Source organism: Eptesicus fuscus, chromosome 7, assembly GCF_027574615.1.
Source record: "Eptesicus fuscus isolate TK198812 chromosome 7, DD_ASM_mEF_20220401, whole genome shotgun sequence".
NCBI classification, from domain to species: domain Eukaryota; kingdom Metazoa; phylum Chordata; class Mammalia; order Chiroptera; family Vespertilionidae; genus Eptesicus; species Eptesicus fuscus.
In genome coordinates, this window is record NC_072479.1 from 83,454,471 (window position 1) to 83,474,091 (window position 19,621).

The 19,621-nt window shown below is 45.7% G+C and overlaps 1 protein-coding gene across 2 annotated transcripts in view; it reads right to left on the reverse strand.

The window, feature by feature from the left end:
- Positions 1-26: 26 nt before the first annotated feature.
- Positions 27-19,621, reverse strand: part of FAM234B (family with sequence similarity 234 member B) — a 27,990-nt gene continuing 8,395 nt past the window's right edge. The window contains exons 4-14 of one of the 2 annotated variants that reach the window (XM_054719259.1): positions 18,343-18,441; positions 14,861-15,049; positions 13,731-13,861; positions 12,347-12,494; positions 11,829-11,970; positions 10,720-10,863; positions 10,466-10,547; positions 8,123-8,278; positions 5,797-5,914; positions 3,118-3,338; positions 27-2,556 (exon numbers count right to left, since the gene is read on the reverse strand). In XM_054719259.1, the coding sequence (XP_054575234.1) occupies positions 2,551-2,556; positions 3,118-3,338; positions 5,797-5,914; positions 8,123-8,278; positions 10,466-10,547; positions 10,720-10,863; positions 11,829-11,970; positions 12,347-12,494; positions 13,731-13,861; positions 14,861-15,049; positions 18,343-18,441 (1,436 nt within the window). In that variant the 3' untranslated portion in view covers positions 27-2,550. Of the gene's footprint in view, positions 2,557-3,117; positions 3,339-5,796; positions 5,915-8,122; positions 8,279-10,465; positions 10,548-10,719; positions 10,864-11,828; positions 11,971-12,346; positions 12,495-13,730; positions 13,862-14,860; positions 15,050-18,342; positions 18,442-19,621 lie in introns of those variants that run through there. The other variant, XM_054719260.1, reaches the window with a different exon arrangement.

Here is a 19,621-nt window from a genome sequence, read left to right on the forward strand (position 1 = left end):
AAGAATGAGAATGGCACACAAGTATGTTCCTATTCATGGTATTTATTTGTTCTGTAACAGTTCACATTTTATTTATTTTTAAATCCTTATTGTTGAAAGTATTACATATGTCTCCTTTTTCCCACCATTGACCTAACAGTTCACATTTTAAATAGTACTTCCTGATACACCAGCTGGCTCTTCTTTAACATGGGCAATAAGGACAGCAATTCACATTCAAGGGGTTGGTGTCATCACACCACACCAGGAAGGACAGCAGACAACGTCTGGGGGGTTGAGAGGGTTTCTAAGGGAAGGAAAGATAAGGGACTGGGAGGAGAAACACCCCTGCGTTTGCAGAAGTCAGTACTATTTCTAGGGAATTGTCACATTGGCCTTGCTAGCAGCCCCATGTTAGGAATGAAGAACGAAATCTGGGTGGGTGGCTGCCTGAGAGGAAAAGTTGTTTAGAGACACACTGAACAAGAAACCCGCAGCCACACTGGTCAGATGAAGCTTCCGCCAACTTTGCCACCATTTACACCTTCTGTACTGGCTGTAAGAGAGAGATGAAACCTAGAGCTTGTACCATGTTTAGCAACGAGAGTCAAACTTATCACAGTCAAAACAATCTATGTTAATTTGCAAATGCACCATGAAGAATTTAGGGGCATTATGTTTTTCTAGCTTCCTCTTACATTGTTTCTGGGATTCACCCAGCACAACTACCTAAAACAATCCCCCTAAACCAGGTCCTCAGAAAACAATTCCTCATGTTACTCCTGCCTAAAGGCTTCAACATGGTAGAGAACCAGGCTCAGCCCAGGCTGCAGGACCAGCACCCAAGTTTTAGGTATTCTGTCAACTATAAATGAGTCTTAGAATTCTCTACTAGACCTTACTCTCTCCTATCCAGGTAGATTCAAACCCTAGAAGAACATCTGGAATCATCCCCATACTCCTGGGTACACTGTTAATGGTCCCTCAAGTTTGTAATAAGCTTGACCTACTCATGCCCCAACACATGCCTTCCAAAGTGTTGAAACCAAATTTGCTTTCACACACTTAAGACAGCGAGGTGCCCAGAAACCTGGCAAGGCCAACCTCAGGCCAGGCTACATGCCTGAGGGGAGCAATTGCTACCAACCTTCTGTGATGTCATAATGCCTAACAGTGGGGCAGTTAGTATCTATCCCGTCAATGTAGGCTCCCTAATTTTCTATAATCTCTCTATATTCTGAATTCCTTTATTAAGACAAGTTAAAAAATACGGCCTCAAGTAAAGAGAAAACCTAAGTGGCACTCAGAGATGACCTAGCAAAACTATTCACGAGGGAAAGCAGTTCTCCTCCAGCTAACACGGGATCTCGGCTAAATACACAATGACCTAGTTTAGGAGAGAACTTAATAGAAGGGAGAACCACTGGAGAAAATTCTAAAGAACTTAACCAATTATAAAAGTTACAGTATTTACATAGGAATTTTTCTGAAAATACAATGCTTCAAAGATTCTACAAGAAAAGAGGTGTGCAGGGCAAAAGAGATGCATCCTGGGCTCAAGAGCAAGAGGAAAAGTCCAGAAACAGCTTTGCTCTCATGCAAGCAATGCAAAAATATCCCTGAAGAAAGGAGAACAAAAGAGAAGTGGTAAGGAGGACACCCAGTAGAAAATGCTAAGGAGGCAGAGTAGAGATGAAGCAGAGAGGAGCGTATCTGCCTCAGTTGTTCCTGACTTCAGTTTTCCTCGATGTTGAGGACAGCATAAACATAAGCACTTTCAAAGTTACTGCAGTAAAAAAAGATCATGACCAGCAGAACAATCAACACCACAGGGTAACATATGGACCTCATCATTGCTCCCCTTCTGATGGGAATATGGTGGTTCTATGGTCACTAAATATATAGACGTGGGAAGTGTGAGGAGACAGGATACATAAGGAAGAGGTGAATGCTGGGGTGGCTCACCCTGGCTCCTGCTATCAGTCTTTCTCACTCTGCTGAGGTTGGAGAAAAGCTGAGGAACAGGTGGGGAAATTCTAAGGAAAGGAATGATGAGTGGCCCTGATAATCAGAGGCAGGCCATCTGGAAGCCTGAAGATGACCAAACAAACCAGATGTATTTCAGGATAAGAAACTGAGTCCCTGGAGCTTAGGACATATCTAGAAAATATTTCATCACAATGCTGAAAACTACACACACATGGCATGATGCAAAACAAAATGCTCCAGTGAGAAACTTCACTGGAATCTCCCAGCAAGAGTTTATAAGTTAGACATACAAAAAACAAAACAATTATTAGATTCACATTTCCAAATTATCCACACGGAGTGCCTAGAGGTGGGGCTTAATGCACAGGTTGAAAAAAGTAGGTCAAACACCCCAACCACATGGTTCGTGCCGTTACTGAAGAACTCCAACGTGCCTTCCAAAGTACTCTGCCACAACCACGCAGAGGTGGCGAGAGGAGGTTGAAGAAGTCTTCCTTCTCTCCAAAGCACTGATTTTATACCGACAGGAGAGAAACAGCATCCGTTCTGCTCACTTCTTCTTAAAGTACAGGCTGCATCCGACTAGATCTGGGGAAAAGGTGAAGTATCAGTGGCTGGACTATTCTTCATGTTGGAGAAATGGAGGAAACCTAAAGGTCAGAATCCTCCATTTTCCTGTTCTTCTGTGCAGCTCCAACAGCTCCTAAGTGTCCCTCCATTAAGGCCCAGAGACTTTCTCTTGTTCCATGGTAAGCTCTTGAATATTGAAACTAGACCACAGATGAGGGTTTTAGCATTTTGAGCAAGATAACTATGCAACTGCCACAAGCCCAGCATGTTAGCATCACTAGCCTCTATCCAGAAAATACCAGTAGGATCCACCCCCCTCAGTCACTGGGACAATAAAAACTATGGCCCCACCAATGTCCCCTAAGGGAGATCGATCATCTCCTCTGAAAACAACTGAGTATCATTTCTCAGGGGTAATGAAGCACCCTTAGAAAATAACACTGGTCTGAACTGGTTCTTGACACCCAGCTACTCAAGAGGCTCCCATTCTCTCTCTTTTCTAAAGAGCAATGTTGAAGTTGGTAGAATTTGTCCTAAACCCTCAATAGTATCCAAATATTTGTGTCAGAAGCTATTCACCTGCAAGGGAGAATCAACAAACTTGATCCTAGAGAGGAACCGTCGCAGCTCCCCACGGCCAATTTTGGGGGTGGTCTCCTTTAGCTGGACCATTTGGCCCTCCATCAGTGCCCACCGCAGACTCAGCTTGCTGACCACCAGGGGTGCTGGATGGCCTCTGGAGCTTGGCCCCGTTGTCCTGGTAACATAAAAGGCATCTTTCCAGAGGTCGTTAATTCCAACTGAGGAAGGACAAAAACAAGAGCAGTTAACAAGGACAGGAGACTTCCACTACAGTAGAGTGGTTCGGTTCAGCAACCAGATTCATTCGTTCATTTACTCCTTCATTAACTCATACAAGAAGTTTATTGAGCACCTAAAAGATGCAAGGCACTGAGCTAAACAGTGGGGTGCAGTGGCGAAGGGCTGGATGCCGGCAAAGCAGCACATTCTTCTGGGTTTTTGTACCATCGTTTTGTTTTTGTTTTTTTTTCTCACAGGTATGTTTATTATTCATGCCAGCAAGGAAAGGGCACTTCTAGATACAGCGTGTCTCTCATCCCCATCTAACAGCCAAGGTGTATGCCGGGCTGATGCTCCCCCGCTGCGCACTCGGCTCAGCTGCTAGTGATGACCATGAGCAGGTGCAGGACTCAAACCTTTCAGAGCTTTAGCTTTTTTATCCGCACTCCTGGTCTTGTACACAATGAGGCCCGTCAGCCCCATCCTCACCCAGATCTCCTGGTAAACGTGGGTGTAATAGGGCTTCATGGGGACCCACACATTTTTAATGTGGCTCTGAAATATCTCGCCACAGCACCAGCGGCTCAGGCTGCCGCGAAACAGCTCGGGCTGCCACGACCCGCACAGCCAGCTCCTCGGGAAGGTCACCGAACGGTACCATAGTTTCTCTTCAGCTGCTTCTAAGAAAGCCCCAGCTCAGGGAACTAGAGGCTATCCCAACTATGGTGACAATTTGGTAGAAAAGTGAGCACAACAAACTAGAAACTCTGAGAATTCCTAGAGTGTCAGCACATGATCATGTAAGCTATTACCTAGCCAGTGCTTATTTTGCCTCATCTTTAAAATATGTGTTGTAATAAAAATGGTCTTGATTCTTAATTACCATTATTAAATGTGCACTAACAGTATTTAACAGAGAGAGTCGGACCTACATTACCACCATTTGTCCACCATCCAGAACTGAAATGTCATTGCTGACATGTACACATAAGGAACTGTTTGACATTGAAATTGGGTCTCAAAAGAACTGTTGGCCCAGAAAGAAACTTACTACAGACTGATTCATTTGCCTGTCAGCATAACTATTATTGCTCGTCTCACATTCGGTTCTTATAAGTATATTTCTAATAGCACATGATCTCACTCATCTAGGGGAAATAATGAACAACATAGACTGATGAACAAGAACAGACCCAGAAACAAGGAGGCGTGGATCAGACTGTCGGGCCTCAGAGGGAGGGTAGGGGAGGGTGGGGGTAAAGGGGAGAGAGCAACCAAAGGACTTGTGTGCATGCATATGAGCCTAACCAGTGGTTAAGGACAACAGGGGGGTGGGGGCATGCATGGGAAGGGGTGTGGGATGGGAATGGGGGAATGAGGACAAATATGTGATACCTTAATCAATAAAGAAATTTAAAAAAAATATTTAATATGCTAATATTAAAAAATCACTCATTTAGGTCAAATTGCAGGATTTTGTAAGCTGACAGCTCCCTACTTGGCCCCCTACCACACACAAAGCCCGTGGACAGGTGTGCTGCAAGCTCCCAATGTATCCCAATAAGTTCAGAATGCATTAGCTTCGACTTAAGGCAAATAAGTTTCTACGGAGAAAGCAAGTCTCTGAAGGGCGAGAGAATATGGAAAGACGTAAGGAACGTGGCCAGTCTGGTCTTCCCCATCCACCCCAGCAGGAACAGATTCCCCGAGGCCAGCCTGGGGAAGGAACCTCTGGGGCGAGACCATCAGACACCTCCAGACTAGCAGGTAGCAGTGGCGGGGTTTTCAGGGCTCAGTTTCCTGAGTTAAAGGTCCCTAATATATGACCCCAATTTGGCTATATGATACTATTTAGATACATATATGAAGTAGAGGAACACTTCCCAAATGTTAACAGTCGTGACGAGTGGTCTTTTTCCCTTTGCTTTTTCTCCTGGCTGCCATTTCTAGGCAATGGGCATGATCCCTTTCACTGGTCAAAGGAGTCTCCACTGATCCTAAACCAATGCTCTGAGAAAACAGTCTACCTCCATCATATCCCTCCAGTTAATTCTAAGTCCTGAGCTCCTAAAGAGTCAAGAAACTACTCTTATTTGTGCTCACAGCCCCTGGTGTAGTGCCTGGCATACAACTGGTGCTCAGTAAACATCTGCTGAGTGAGTGGATGCATGAATCACCACCACTTAGAACCCTCTGGGGATGGGACCACACTTCCCCCTCAACTTGCAGCAGATTCAGAGGAGGTGGGTCCTCACCCCGTGAGCCTGGTGTGCTTCCCAGAGGAAATGCTCCCGCAATGGCCCTGGGCACCAGGGACACCAGGGAAAACCAGTGGCTCAGCACACCCCCTGTCTGAAAGCACACATCCTTCCCTTGGGGACATGGTCTTCTCACACGCAGCCAGCACATCCTCTCCCCTCTCTGTGTACACAGACTCCCACCGTCGCTGGCACTGACCCTCTGCAGCCGTTACTGTGCCCGTGGCATTGGCCAGATCCAGAAGAATGGAGGGGAACGCCGGGTGCAGGAGGTAAAGGTGGAGAAGGCTGGGTGGCTGAGTTCCCAGGATGACATCCTGACAATGAGGAGCAAAAAGGAAAAGCAAAAGTAATTCTGCATTCCCACATGTGACGGTCCTCGGAGGAGACAGTGAGGTTACTCGTTTCTCTCAGATGCTAAGACTTGATCCCAACTGCAAGGAGAAACTCCCAGACATAGGAGACATATTCCTAAGAGCTCAAAATCCTAACCAATCACTCACTTCTTCAAACCACTGTAGTTAGAAAATGCTTTCTTCCTTTTAAGAAAAACAAAAGGAAGAAAGGAAACGTGCATGCCCCGGGACAGAAATCTGAGGTAGAGACCGCACAGTCTCCCGCCTCTGGGAGCATTCAGGTGCGGGTACATCCCCTGCAGCAGGAGGGGGGAGATGTGTGCAGACAGCGACTATCTACATAAGAAAACATGCCAACGACAGTTCATCTCATTGGACAGTAAAGCCAATTGCAAGTGTCAGGATAGGAGTCACAAAAATCTTATTTATAGAAATAAAGAGAAGGCTGACCAGACAGAGCAAGTCATTAATTATAAAACAAAAATTGCAAGGCCTGAGTGTCAGTCTCCAAGCGCCCTGTAGCAGGATAAATGCACACCGGAACTTCCTTTAACAGAGTAACTGCTGTGCAGGGCTGATATCGGGCAGGAGCACGCGGTGCAGCCATGCAGTTGCTACAGCACAGAAATGCCGTGCACGGGTTAGTAAACGGCTGCTCTACTGAGCTCCCCGGAAGCACCGCCCCTTCCGTGGGATCCTCGTGGGTCTCCCCTTGAGGAGGAAGTGAAACCCTGAAAAATGACTATCCCTCTGCTTCTATATTGTCAGCACAGGAAGAAGTCCACTGAGGAGAAGAAGCGTGGGCGGGAGGCTGGCAGCCACCACACTCCCACCACGCGCTCACAAAGCAGAAGAGGGCTTTTCCACACACCCTTAGGTCCCAGGCATGACGGGGCAGATCTCTGGCTTAGCTACCAGGACAAGAGAACTCCTTCCTCACCACCTACAGCATAGGCCCAAATTCCTTGGCATGAAAACCAAAGTCTTACACCATTTAATCCAAATCTGCCGTTTCCAGCCTCCTCCCACAATCACTTACCTGCCCACCGCATGCTTCAAGAATGTCTGGTGACTACCTAAACACATGCTCCACTTTGCTCTATCTAACCTCTTCTCATCTTAACACACACCCTCCCCCCACCCCACCCCCGCCTCAGACTAACTCCCCTATCCAGCTCCTTTCCTCCTGCTAGAACACTATGTGTCCTTGGGAACCCGACTTGAATGCCACCTCTTTCCTGAAAAACTCTCTAATCTCCCCAGACAAAATGAGTATCTCCTTTTTCGCTTCCATTTAAAAATTCTCACTTGTGTTTTCTATTCCCACATTTGTAACATGCCTTTGTTATTTTCAGATGCTTACATTTGAGTTGTCTGGTCCAAAACCCTCATTTTATTACATGAGAAAACCCCAAAAGTTAAAAAGTTAGGTAAATTGCCCATGGTCACATGTTAGGGAATAGCAGAGTGAAGACTATAATCTTGATGTTACGCCAATCTGATCCTCAATAAGAGGGAATATATCAGCACCGTCATTCACGGGTAAAGAGCTCGAAGCTCAGAAAAGTTAGCTGGCTTGTCTGACAGCACACAGCTGGTGAGTTCAGGACCCTTCCTCCTCGGTCTCTGCATGCCCCCATCATTGGGGACCATCTCTCCTCCCTGGAGGTGCAGCACTGTTTCCAGTGTACCCTTAGGTCCCTGCAGAGAACATGGTACCTGGCACACAGCAGGTACTGGTCAACATGTGTTGAACGAAATCAAGGCGGGTCTCCCTAAAAACTCATCAGCACCTCTTATTCTACCTGACTCATCAACAAAATACCACAATATAGCATTTAAGACTTTCTGAAATCCGCCTTCTACGTATCAGAACTTCTCTCCCACAATCTCCCCAAGTGAACTCTCACTTCAGCCGAGCAGGGCCCCTCCGTGTGGCAGCAGCCAAGGGGCTGTGGTCGGCTGCCCCGCGGCGTGGCTAAAAGGCACAGGCGGGAAGCAGAGCTCAGGAGGAACCAGGCTCCTGCTCTGCCCACTCGAAGGCGGCTTTGTTCTAGCCACAACCTCCTGGAGGTATGGCTGGTCTAACGACGCCTTCAGACCCAGCCAGCCCCACAGAGCAGCCACCACCCGACAGAGTGACAGAGGGACCCTCCCAGGCTCACTCACGGAATTGGAAGGGGCAGCTGGCAGCCCTTCAGCCCAAAAGAGGAAGACGGACTTCTGGTCCGAAGTAACTGCGGAGGTGGTTGGTGTTCCTTTCAAGTGACACGGAGCAGTGTAATTCCAAATAACAGAGCCAGAGTCCCCATCCACCACCATCATCTGTAAGAGAGAAGACAGTGAGGAGAGCCCATCCTCAGAAGGGCAGCAGGCCCAGGGAACACACACACACACACACACACACACACACACACACACACACACACACTCAAATAACATTTATTAACAGGCTGAAACAGACGCCAACAGCATCGCCTCCATCCTGATCCTTCCCTCCTGCAGTGGCAGCAACGCTTAGAACCATGATTAAGTGAACGCCGGCTCCTGTACGCTGTGCTGAGAGCTTCCGTGGCATGTGTAGCTCAGCCCTAGGGTAGTCTCAAATTTAAAAGAGCACCGTCCAAAGAGGGGAAAAATAAATTAAGAGAAAACGCACTCCTTAGCTGCATCTCTCAAAGGATAATTAAAGAAACTGAATTCATAATCCCTGGCAGCATTTACTGTATAGCTCCTTTCCCCACAAACACCTCACACCCAACAGTTCTAGAGCCTGTCACCTGCCAAAACTCCCCCGTCTACCTCTAGCCCAGTGTCTTTCGCCTTTTCTCCTCAGTGTCTCTGCTCCTCAGTGTGTGGAAAGACTACATACACCTCTTTCTACCATCACTTCCCTATTCTTCCCGTCTCTAGGGGCCTGCCCTTCTCCACCCATGCTCAGACTCAGCCTCGCATAGGTCCTAGGGAGACATACTCCTCTGAGTGAGCAGACAGGAAAATGGGCTCACAGTTCAAGATTCCCTTCGATAGTCTTGGGAAGAAAAGAAGTCTAGAGACACAGCACTGAACAATTTTATCCAGTCATGCGAATTATCTCATTTAGCTGCCACAATAACCCTACGAAGTAGTAGGCAGTGTTGTTACCCATTTTACAGATGCAGAAACTGCAGCTAGGCAAAATTATGTAATTGGCCTAAGGTCACCAATAAATAGTAGAGCCAGGATTAAAACCGAAGTCTTAACCAACCTACTATATATATACCCTCTCCCTCAATCCTGCCAAGAATGCCAATGAGCATTTCAATCTCTACCTGAAGTTCCTTTGAAAGACAATCAGACATTGCTACTGGAAGGCTCCCCGTGAAGTGACACTTGATCACAGGATCTGTCCTCTGCTCATGACCCAAAAACCCTACTGCGTCCACACCTCATCCAAATTCTGCAGCTTTGCTTTCAACACCCTCCATCAGCTGACTTTATCCTAATCTCTCTAGCGGGAACCCTCAGCCCATCCTTATCTGTCCATCGGGCAAACCTCTTCTCTGCCCCCATGATTCTGCACATCCGACCCCCCGACCACTATGAAGCATCTCTTGACTTTCTCACTCGATCTGCTCTCCACATCCCCGCAGCAGTGTGAGCCCCCATTACAGCACAACGTGGCAGAGCTGTGTACGAACAGCACCCCAATGACTATGAGTTACAGACAGTGGCCTGGCCTTCATTCACGCTGTGTTCTCCACAGACATCATCTGCGTATCCAGCACAGAATTTGGCACACTTGAGAGATGATGATTAAGTATGTGTTGAATTCGTTCTCAGGGAACAGTGTGCAATATATAGATACATATTTCACAGTGAAGATAAACCAAAAAGCTAGGTCAATTATCAAAAGGAAAACATGAAAACTCTTGTTCTGCTTCTAATGTTCAAGAAATGAAAACTGCCTACCCAATCATTATATCCTCACATTATGCAATCTCACGTAAAATGAGAAAGGGACATGCCACGCCTTTCTGTCTCTGGGCCTCTGGCCTTGGTGTTCCCCGCCTGGCATGCTTCCCCATCCACTCCTCTCACAGGATACAGTTCAACTTTCAAGTCCCTGCTCATCCTTCCCTCTTCTATAAAGTCCTCCATAACAACCCGGCCTCCACAGACATCTGCCTTTGCTGGAATCTTAGGTGTATATTGGGTGCACGGAAGTATTACATGTATTTATGCCTGCTTTCCCCCACGTCAGAAGGCTCCTACTGCCTCGCTATAAGTGAGGAATCCCCGAGAAGGTCTCCTGTGCAGGAAGAAGGTTAGCCAGAAAAGCTTCCGATGCTACAGACTTTAGCACCGAGTTGTGCGTATTCACTTTATCCATTCAGCTAGCTAGACTTTAGTTCTTTGAAGGAAGGAACGTATTTTGGGTTCTCTTTATTTCTCCCAGTGCCTAGCGCAGAACTGCACCCAACGTATATCCTTTATATGTGTTTTTGATTGGTTTGAGTCCCAAGGATTTACCTTTTTCATCCCAACTCCATCCTGTATCTGCAGGAGGAAGTCTAACGTCTGATCGTCAGTGAAATACCCAGGAGTGGGCTGGCTACAAATGAGAACAAGGTAAGAGAGCGACAGTGAGAAAACAAGGAAAACAAGGACCTCTTTCCCTCCCTTCTCCTGCATCAGCCCCAGATATCAAACAATTGTTCTGGGCAGTTTTTAAACACAGGAAAGTGGTTCAAAGCAGCAAACGTGAGAAGGAGTGCACTGCCAACCTGGGTAGGCCCTGAAGACTCAGGGTCCAGTGCGGTGTGAGGTTCTGCCCCCGGAGCAGGACCAGGGCCTGTCTGGTTGTGATCAGGAGGTTGCTGCAGTTGGAATCCGGTGCCTTCACCATCTGGAGCAGCTCAACACCGTCGCTGAATCACCAAGACCCCGACAGTCAGTCTCTGGATTACATGAGGCTCCTGACCCACTTGTTCTGTCCTTTTCTCTTGGTACACACGTTTGTATAACTTCTATATTCATCTCCCACCATTAAGGGAGGTCTGCCGTTCGGCGAACTCTCATTTTCCTGACCTTTAGAAACCAAGAATCCCTAGAAAATCCACGCAAGTTCATAAGGAACTCACAGAGGTGCCGCATACCATTCACGTTGGACACTCTGGGAAATAAAACAGAGCCAAAGAGAGCGGCAGGGAAGGGAGGTGCGGATCTGGGCAGGAGTCCTGAAATTGCCATTAAGCATGGACAGCGACTCCTGGTAAATATACACTACATCACATTATTTCTTTCTCTGCACAACTGGGACCATTTAACATCTGTCCAATTCACTGGAACAATAGGACACGGCCTCAGAAAATGATTAAAAATGCCTAGTATTAAAGAATGAAGACAATTATTACTAAATGGGTAAAATCCACTGCATATGACAAACAAACTACATGCTTTTAGTTAAGAAGGAAATAAAAATAAAAAGCAAGATTTCATGGATGCTATTCTTGCTTCTGCCAAAATGATTCTTCAACTAAGAGAAAAAAAATAGAGGGAAAGTAGGGTAGATATTTCAGCAGTTTGACAGTTATTTTAAATAACCCTATCTCCCTAATTTAAAGTTCCCCAGCCTCACCCCGACTCAGAACCTAAACAAATATCCTTCTTTCCAACCTACGTGCAAAGGGATCACACATCATCACTAACACACAGATATCAACACAGTATGTTATCAGGAAAATTTCTCACTCACTTTAACCGGATCAGAAGGTAATAGCTTAAGACTATCACTGCTTCCCCCCAAACCTCTGCCCACATAATTCACCAGCCCAACCAAACTCAGAGACTCCATGGCACGTGAGAGTTTGAAACCTCAATGACAAGGTCCTACCTGTAAATGTCAATGAGTTCTGACAGGTTGATGGATCTTCGCTTCTCCCATTCTGGCTCTTCCATCTGCAGAGAAGGTGGTGCGCTGTCTCGATTTTGGGCCTGAACAAAAATGTCCCGCAGGGTGACAGCTTGGATATTTCCTAGCACCACAGGAAGAGCCAACACTGAGAAGCTGAATTTAATAGACCTCCCCCAGGATGAGGATCTGAGAGAGACTTAGAGCCTGATGAGATGGGTCTACCATAGCTACCCCCTACCCCCCAGACTGGTCCAACAAGGAGTGAACCGGGAAGTGATTATATAGATGCTGGACAGAGAGTCTTCTCTTTGGAGAAGGCAGTAAAGGGAAAGCAGAGTGAATGACCTGCAACAGGTCGGGCAGTGAGCACTCCCTACTATAGGAGGTGATGAAAGGGCTGGTGTCAGCAATTCCCCAGCTTTCACCCAGTCTCACAAAAGAGGCCTAATCACCTACATCCCCGGGGAACAGTAGCAAAAACCAGCCTTGCTTCTTACCAAAGCCAAACAGGATGTAGACAGCCCCATTTGCGGTGATGTAGACCTGAGGACCAATCAGATTCCCCACTCCCACGATGTTGTACTTCACAGGTCGGCCCACTGGACTCCCTGTCCGGCCAGACACCAGCAGAAAGCACAGATCTTGCTGAAGAATTGAAAGAAGGGGGTCCAGTCAACAGAAGCCCTATTGTTTCCCAATCAAATAGTTTCTCCACATAGTCATTGCTTCATTGTTAGCTAAGGATTCAGAAACACTTTCCAGGTTGGAAAGCACCAAGCCAAAACTGCTTTACTTTATTCCCTGGAAGTAAGAAAGAGAGGCAACTGTCCCCTTCCCTTGTTAGACACCCGCAAAGGGCATGTTGACGGTAGCTCAGGCAATTTCTCTGAAGTGCAGTTTTGGCTGATGGACAGTCTCTTGAGACCAGAATTCTAGCCCAGAGCTAAACACAGGACAGCTGACCCCTGGTCTCTGCTCTCATGCCCAGAAATCCCCAGTAATATTTGGTCCCAGCAAGAATCAATGCAGACACTGATCTCCGATCATAACATTACACATCTGGCCTGGCCACTCTCAACCTTACTCTCAAACAAAGATGGGCAAACTTTCTGTGAAAGGCCCGATGGTTAATACTTTAGGTTTTGCGAGTCAAATGTTTCTGTAGTAACTACTCTACCACTACAGTGTGAAAGCAGCCATAGGTAATACATAAAGGTGTTCCAATAAAACTTTATTTACCAAAACAAGCAATGGGCCAAATCTGGCCTGCAGGCAATTGTTTGCTGACCCCTACTCTAGAGGATTTTCTTTTGGGGAGAGTCACTGGTTGGGAAATATGAGGACTGTATCAATATCCTGAGCTCAGTAAAGCTTTTGACAAAGTTTATCATCCTGAGTTCTTATGCATAAGAGAAAGACAAGTGATTTTCAGTGTGCCAGAGGAGGAGTCAGTGACAATGCAGAGGGAGGTTTTAGTGGAATGTCACAGCACCCTGCTTTTGTCCCAGTCCTATTCATCGTTCCTATCAAGGTCATGGGTTTGATTGATTTGGCAATAGATTGTAAAAATAATAACATTACTATAGTAAGTCTATAACAAGGCCACAAAACTTCAAAGTGATAATTATTCAGAATTCACACACAGATCTAGCTGGCTGCAAAGCTCCACCTGCCATAGTTAGTGGAACCATAATGAGACTGCCAGGGAAATGGGTTCATAAAGGTAATTTATCCATTTAAACTCACAAAACAAACTTATTTAAAGCTAAGCCCTTGTAATAAGAGGTTTCAAGCAGCATTTCTAACAACAACAATACTAGGAACTAACTAAAGTTGAAGTGCTCCCAGTAGGAAACATAAGGACCATTTTATAGAGCATACCTGTGATTCCCCAACAGCCAGAACCACAAGATCCCGAATGCCATCTTCGTCCACATCTGGCAGTACCACCCCTGGGGCAGCCAGGGTGCCGTTGGATAGGTAGTTTGGGTTTAAAGTCCAAATGGCTTTCCCTAGGGAAGGACAATAGGCTGATCACAATGATGGCTTTCTGCCTCCTGAAAAGGCTGGCCACAACGCTCCCAGGCCAGAAAAGAGAAACTCAGTGGCTGAACAACAGATAGTAATTCCTACTTCCTTTTTACCTTACTGGGTGGAATGGAGCAGAGTGTGAGATGAAATCCCCAAGTGCCTAGCTAACAAACCCATGTAATAACTTCATACCTGGATTTTTTAGATAAATGGAGGTACTAACGTTCCCCAAGAGAGAGGAGCCCACTTGTCTGGGACAGAGGAATTGATCTGAGATTATTACAACTATTAAGGAACCACCAGGGCAGCCAACCAGAAAACTAACTCTCTCTCCTACCATGTGTTCACCTGAGTAGAGAAATCAATCATAGATTTTCAACATGACCTCAGCCCTAGAGTTAACTCGCAGGCAATCCTTTTCCATTCAGAAGTACCCAGGACCAAACTCCAACCTCTAAAATTGGGAAGGATGATATTTATTCAGTCCAAGGTGTTAACAAGCATACCAATAGTATACTTACGACTCTGTAAAGAGCCTTCATTACACATGATTCTTTTTCATACCTTTTGTCATGTATGTCTAAATGCAATAGGAAGATTAAAAGCCAAACAACATGCCTCAACAAATCTTACTTTCTTCACTGACATATTTTTAAGTAGTTGATGCCCAAGTTCACACACGCACCTCAAAGCTATCAAATATGAAGAGGCAATGCTCATCTGTCTTTTGTGGAAAGAACAGAGTAGGGAGACTATCTAGAAACCAAAGGCCTCAAGGTAGTTTCTGTTCAGGCCAAACTGTGGATCTAGCACTCAACCTATTCCAACGCTTTCTGTTATCTCCCTAAAATAACCGCCTTCCAAAGCAGTAAATCAGATTTTCCACCAGGTGAGAGTGGAAGGTCCTCCCCAACCAGACTGTTCTAATCCGAGACCATGGCTCACTGGAGCAGAGATCTTTTGTGGCAAATGATCTTCACCTGATGTCGCATTGAATGCGCTGAGCATCTTGTGCATCCCTGTCACAAGGCAGATGGTCCCGGCCACGCTTCCTGGCATCAGGTCCAAACATGTAATATCTCGAGCCTCCTCAGGGAGAGGATTAGACCAGAGTGTGCTGCCGTTCATCCCCGAAAGGCACACGAGAACAGCAGGAGGCCTTGTGACACCTAAAAGCACACAAAAGAGAGAAGAAATGAAAGGAGGCAGAGGAAAGAAGAAGTAGAGATGAGCAGGAGGCCAGAAAATCAAAAGTAAATGGTGGTAAGGCAGCAACCCACACCTGTGTACTCGGCTCCCTCCCATATTTCTGGTAACAAGGTCTGTCCTGTCCTGTCTGTTCAACACATCTTGTCCAGGACAAGCGCCCTGGACCTCCTCCAGGCTGCCTTATGCAACTCCACGCCTGCACCTCTCCCAACACCTTTGTTCCCATGCCTGTCACCCGAGCCCAACAAAATACTGACATCCTTAAGGATAAAGACTGTTGCATTAATTTCTGTACATGCAGTACCTTACAAAATACTGGTACATAGCAACCAATTGTTGTCTGAATAAAGACAGGAACAAAACAAAAAAAATGAGAGCATGAAAAAGTTGAGAACAACAACAATAAAAAAAACAAACCGGGAGGGAAAAGTATGCTCAGAAAAATGAGGCTACTAAATTAGATCATCTGCAGAGCAGGGAGCAAAATACCTGAATTTTAATTATCACTAGCAAATGCTCCCTGAGGGCAGAAAAAATATTTTTTTTAATAAATCTTAAGATTACACTTAACAACAATCAGTAGGTAGGTCTTCCTGGCCTAGAGTTCATTGGAATCAGCTGATTTAGCCCCAATGAGTAAAAAAATACTACCTGGGCAAATTTATACCTAGGTCAGTGGTCGGCAAACTCATTAGTCAACAGAGCCAAATATCAACAGTACAACGATTGGAATTTCTTTTGAGAGCCAAATTTTTTAAACTTAAACTTCTTCTAACGCCACTTCTTCAAAATAGACTTGCCCAGGCCGTGGTATTTTGTGGAAGAGCCACACTCAAGGGGCCAAAGAGCTGCATGTGGCTCACGAGCTGCAGTTTGCCAACCACTGACCCAGGTCCAAGGATAGCTGGTAAAGGACTGGAGTAGCTCACCTCTTTAATAAATAATCCTTTATGTCAATCAAAAGCAGAATAGTAACTTTCTCTGGTGCCAGTTTTACATTCATTTTCAGTACTGACCCATCTCACACACTTTCCAACTCCAGCAACAACTAATACAGCTTTGTGGCCCCTATTCCTCAGTGCTGCTAATTAAAATCACAACCTGAAAACGAGAGTCAAACTGTAGCTCACAGTTTCAGCCTTGGTTGCCAGAAGCAGTGGCACCCATGACAAGTCGTGGTGATAAATGTTAACATCCTGACTTCTCATGGATGCTCTGACATACTGTGCTGCCCTTCCCCTAAGGGTCCCTACTGACTCTATATCAATTCTCTGACATATTTTTCTGGATGGTGATGGGTTATCCCTTCCCCATTAGTCCATGACTCCCTCAGGCAAAGACCACACTCATTTTGTTTAGATCAATATAATCAGCAGACCTCTGCTTAAGGTACACAGCAGGCATTCAATACGTAAGTCACTGAATGAATGGATGGACAACAGAACAAACAAATAAAAACACAATCCTTCTTATGTTCAGGGGCACAGAGCTTTGAACCCACTGTCCTAGGGTTAAGGGCAGCAGTTTGATATAAGGGTCAAAAAACATGAACTCCACAGCCAGACTCCCAGGATTTGGGTCACAGCTCTGCCATTTATCAGCTGCGGGACACTGGGCAAGTTCCTTAGCCTCACTATGCCTCAGTTTCCTCATCTGCAAACAGGGAATAATTATATTGTCTACCTCATGGGACTGAGATGAGGGATAAATTCATCCATAATATATGTTATAGACTTCATATGGTGCGTAGCACATATGTTAGTGATATTATTATTTTTACAATCTATGGCCAAATCAGGCTAGTTTGTATTGTATCCAACTTAAACCCATGAGCTTGTCACTATGAATCCTGATATGTAGTAAACCATACAAATAACAAATGACCAAAAAGAAATCTCTAAATCTAAGCGTGGATGGGGGAAATTTTTACTTCAAAGCCTAGCTAATGAGTCATAAGCAGGAAAAAATATAACTCAGGTTCAATCACATAGTCAGCTTTTTGCCTGGAGGTTCTCTCTGTAACAGATCTATCCCCAAATGGCTTCTATTTAGTGCACAAGCCCCAAAAAGGTATTTCTTATAAGAGGGGCACATAGCCTAGAATTTTCTAGAATAGACTTGGATGTTTATTTCAGGGCCTGAATGATTAAAAAGTAGTTACTAGTGCATCCTCAACCTCAAACTTGAGTTCCTATATCAGCTCACAGACTATAGTTCTAATCCCCTTTAACGGAGGGCGCAAGCCAAGCCAACGCTCCCGTGGACCTATGCTGAAAACCAACACTTTTGTTTCTTCCTTTTGCAGTTGACCTGTGTAACAGACACTCAATTAGGGTAGGTTGTGAAAGGGTTACTAAGGAGACAAGATGTGGTCAGGGTATAGGAAAACCACCAGGAATAGTAAAGCCCTCAGAACTGTTACTGCTCCCAGGCCCAGAGGGACAGTGGAGGAAGTGATTACTAGAACCCAGAAAAAGCAAGTCCTGTAAGAGGACCACCTTGACAGGAGCTGCAACCTGTGATCAAGGATGTAGCCAGGCTGAGGTAATCCGGCAGGGAGGGAGCCAAAGGAATTCATTCATTCTCATTCTCTCTCTCTCTCTCTCTCTCTCTCTCTCTCTCTCTCTCTCCAATTTCTTGCCTGTGCTCCCCATTGGCCAAACCCAATTGGAAGTCCACAGGCAAGGGAGACCCCTGACATAATCCATGCATGATCCTCCCCAAGCAGAAAGCAGAATGGAGAACAGAGACAAAGGGAGTAAGCAGAAGGAGTAAAAGGAGTGGCAGTCACAAACGAGTCACAGGGATGTAAAGTAAGCAGAAGAAGTAAGTGTGATATATTAGTATGTGAACAAAAGCTTTCTGCCGGGGATGGGGAGGTAGGAGAGTCAACATTTACTGTAATCTAAGAGGCAATGGAAAACGAACTGGGAGAAAACTCAAGAAACCTCAGTACTAATGCTGAGTACTGCAGGCATGTGGGCAAGTCGCTTCCTCTCTGGTCAGCTTCCTCCCTGGACTGGTGACCACGAAGAGTTCCTTCCAGCTGCAGAGCGCAATGGTTCCTTGACTGAGTGGTATTTAGAAGCAGGAACTTCCTGCTGGGGGTTATCTTGCGTGACAGCTCCTGATGCCTTCCTATCCAGGGCAGGCCCTTTTCTACATGGCCCCTTGGGAGCAGCTTTCTCTACGCTCACAAGGGTCAAATCACTGAGCTTCTCCTGGAGCAGCCTCTAGAAGACACGTCTCTTACCGACGGCACTGCCATTCCTTGAAGTTACAAAGGAGAGAAGTACATCCCGCAGGCCATCTCCATTCACATCAGCCAACTCCAATGGAGACAGGTCCCCACCTGATAAACACATTTTAAAAAATCCTTAGCAACTTGCCACAAACCAGTTAAAAAAAGAAAGGGATACATAGAGCCAGTCCTTCATAAAAAACAGGCAGACTTTCAGTTCCTAGATAAGAGAGAGTAGACACAATTCTGCCTATTCCTCTCACTGAGTACAGCTAAAATCCATGGGCATTATACATAAAGCAAATACGAGAAGACTCTGGAAGGTCTGGCCAGGCCTTGAGCCTTACTTTTCTCTTTAAATCGCCCTTCCTACAGCTTTGCTGTCCCCTGAACAGTGCTGGCTGCATAGCAGGAACCCAGCAAGCCAATGCTCTGTCCTATCTACATCTAATTAAGACCAATGCCAACACCTCTTTCACCCTGTCCCCTCCCCTCTGGCAACCACCAGAACCCATCTCTGTGTCTCTGAGTCTGTTTCAATTTTGTTCATTTATTTTGTTCTTTAGAGTCCACATATAAGTGAAATCACATGGCATTTGTCTTTCTCTGACTGTGTTATTTCACTGAGCATAATACCCTCTAGGTCCATGCTGTTGCAAATGATAACATTTCATTCTTTTTTATGGCCAAGTAATATGCCATTGTATTAAGAAGTACAAATTGGCCCAGCCGGGCGTGGCTCGGTGGTTGAGCATTGACCTAGGAACCAGGAGGTCAAGGTTCGATTCCCGGTCAGGGCACATGTCCGGGTTGCGGGCTCGATCCCCAGTGTGGGGCGTGCAGGATTCTCTTTCATCATGGATGTTTCTCTCTCTCTCTCTCTCCCTTCCTCTCTGAAGTCAATAAAAATGTATTTAAAAAAAAAAAAAAAAGAAGTACAAATTGGCAGTCACAAAAGAGTCACAGGGATGTAAAGTCCAACATAGGGAATATAGTCAATAATATTGTAGTAACTAAGTGTGGTGCCAGGTGGGTACTAGAAATATTGGGGAGAACACTTTGTAAAGTATATGATTGCCTAACCACTATGCTGTACACCTAAAACCAATACAAAACGATACTAAAACTAAATTGTAATTGAAAAATACAATGCCAACAGAAACACAACAAAGCAGTGATCTTCCCAAGTTTTTTGAGCTGTATCAGTCCATCTTTTTGTTTTACTTCCAATCTTAACCTCCTAAAGGCAGCTCTACACACACGGGGGAAGAAATGCTATGTGGCACACGTT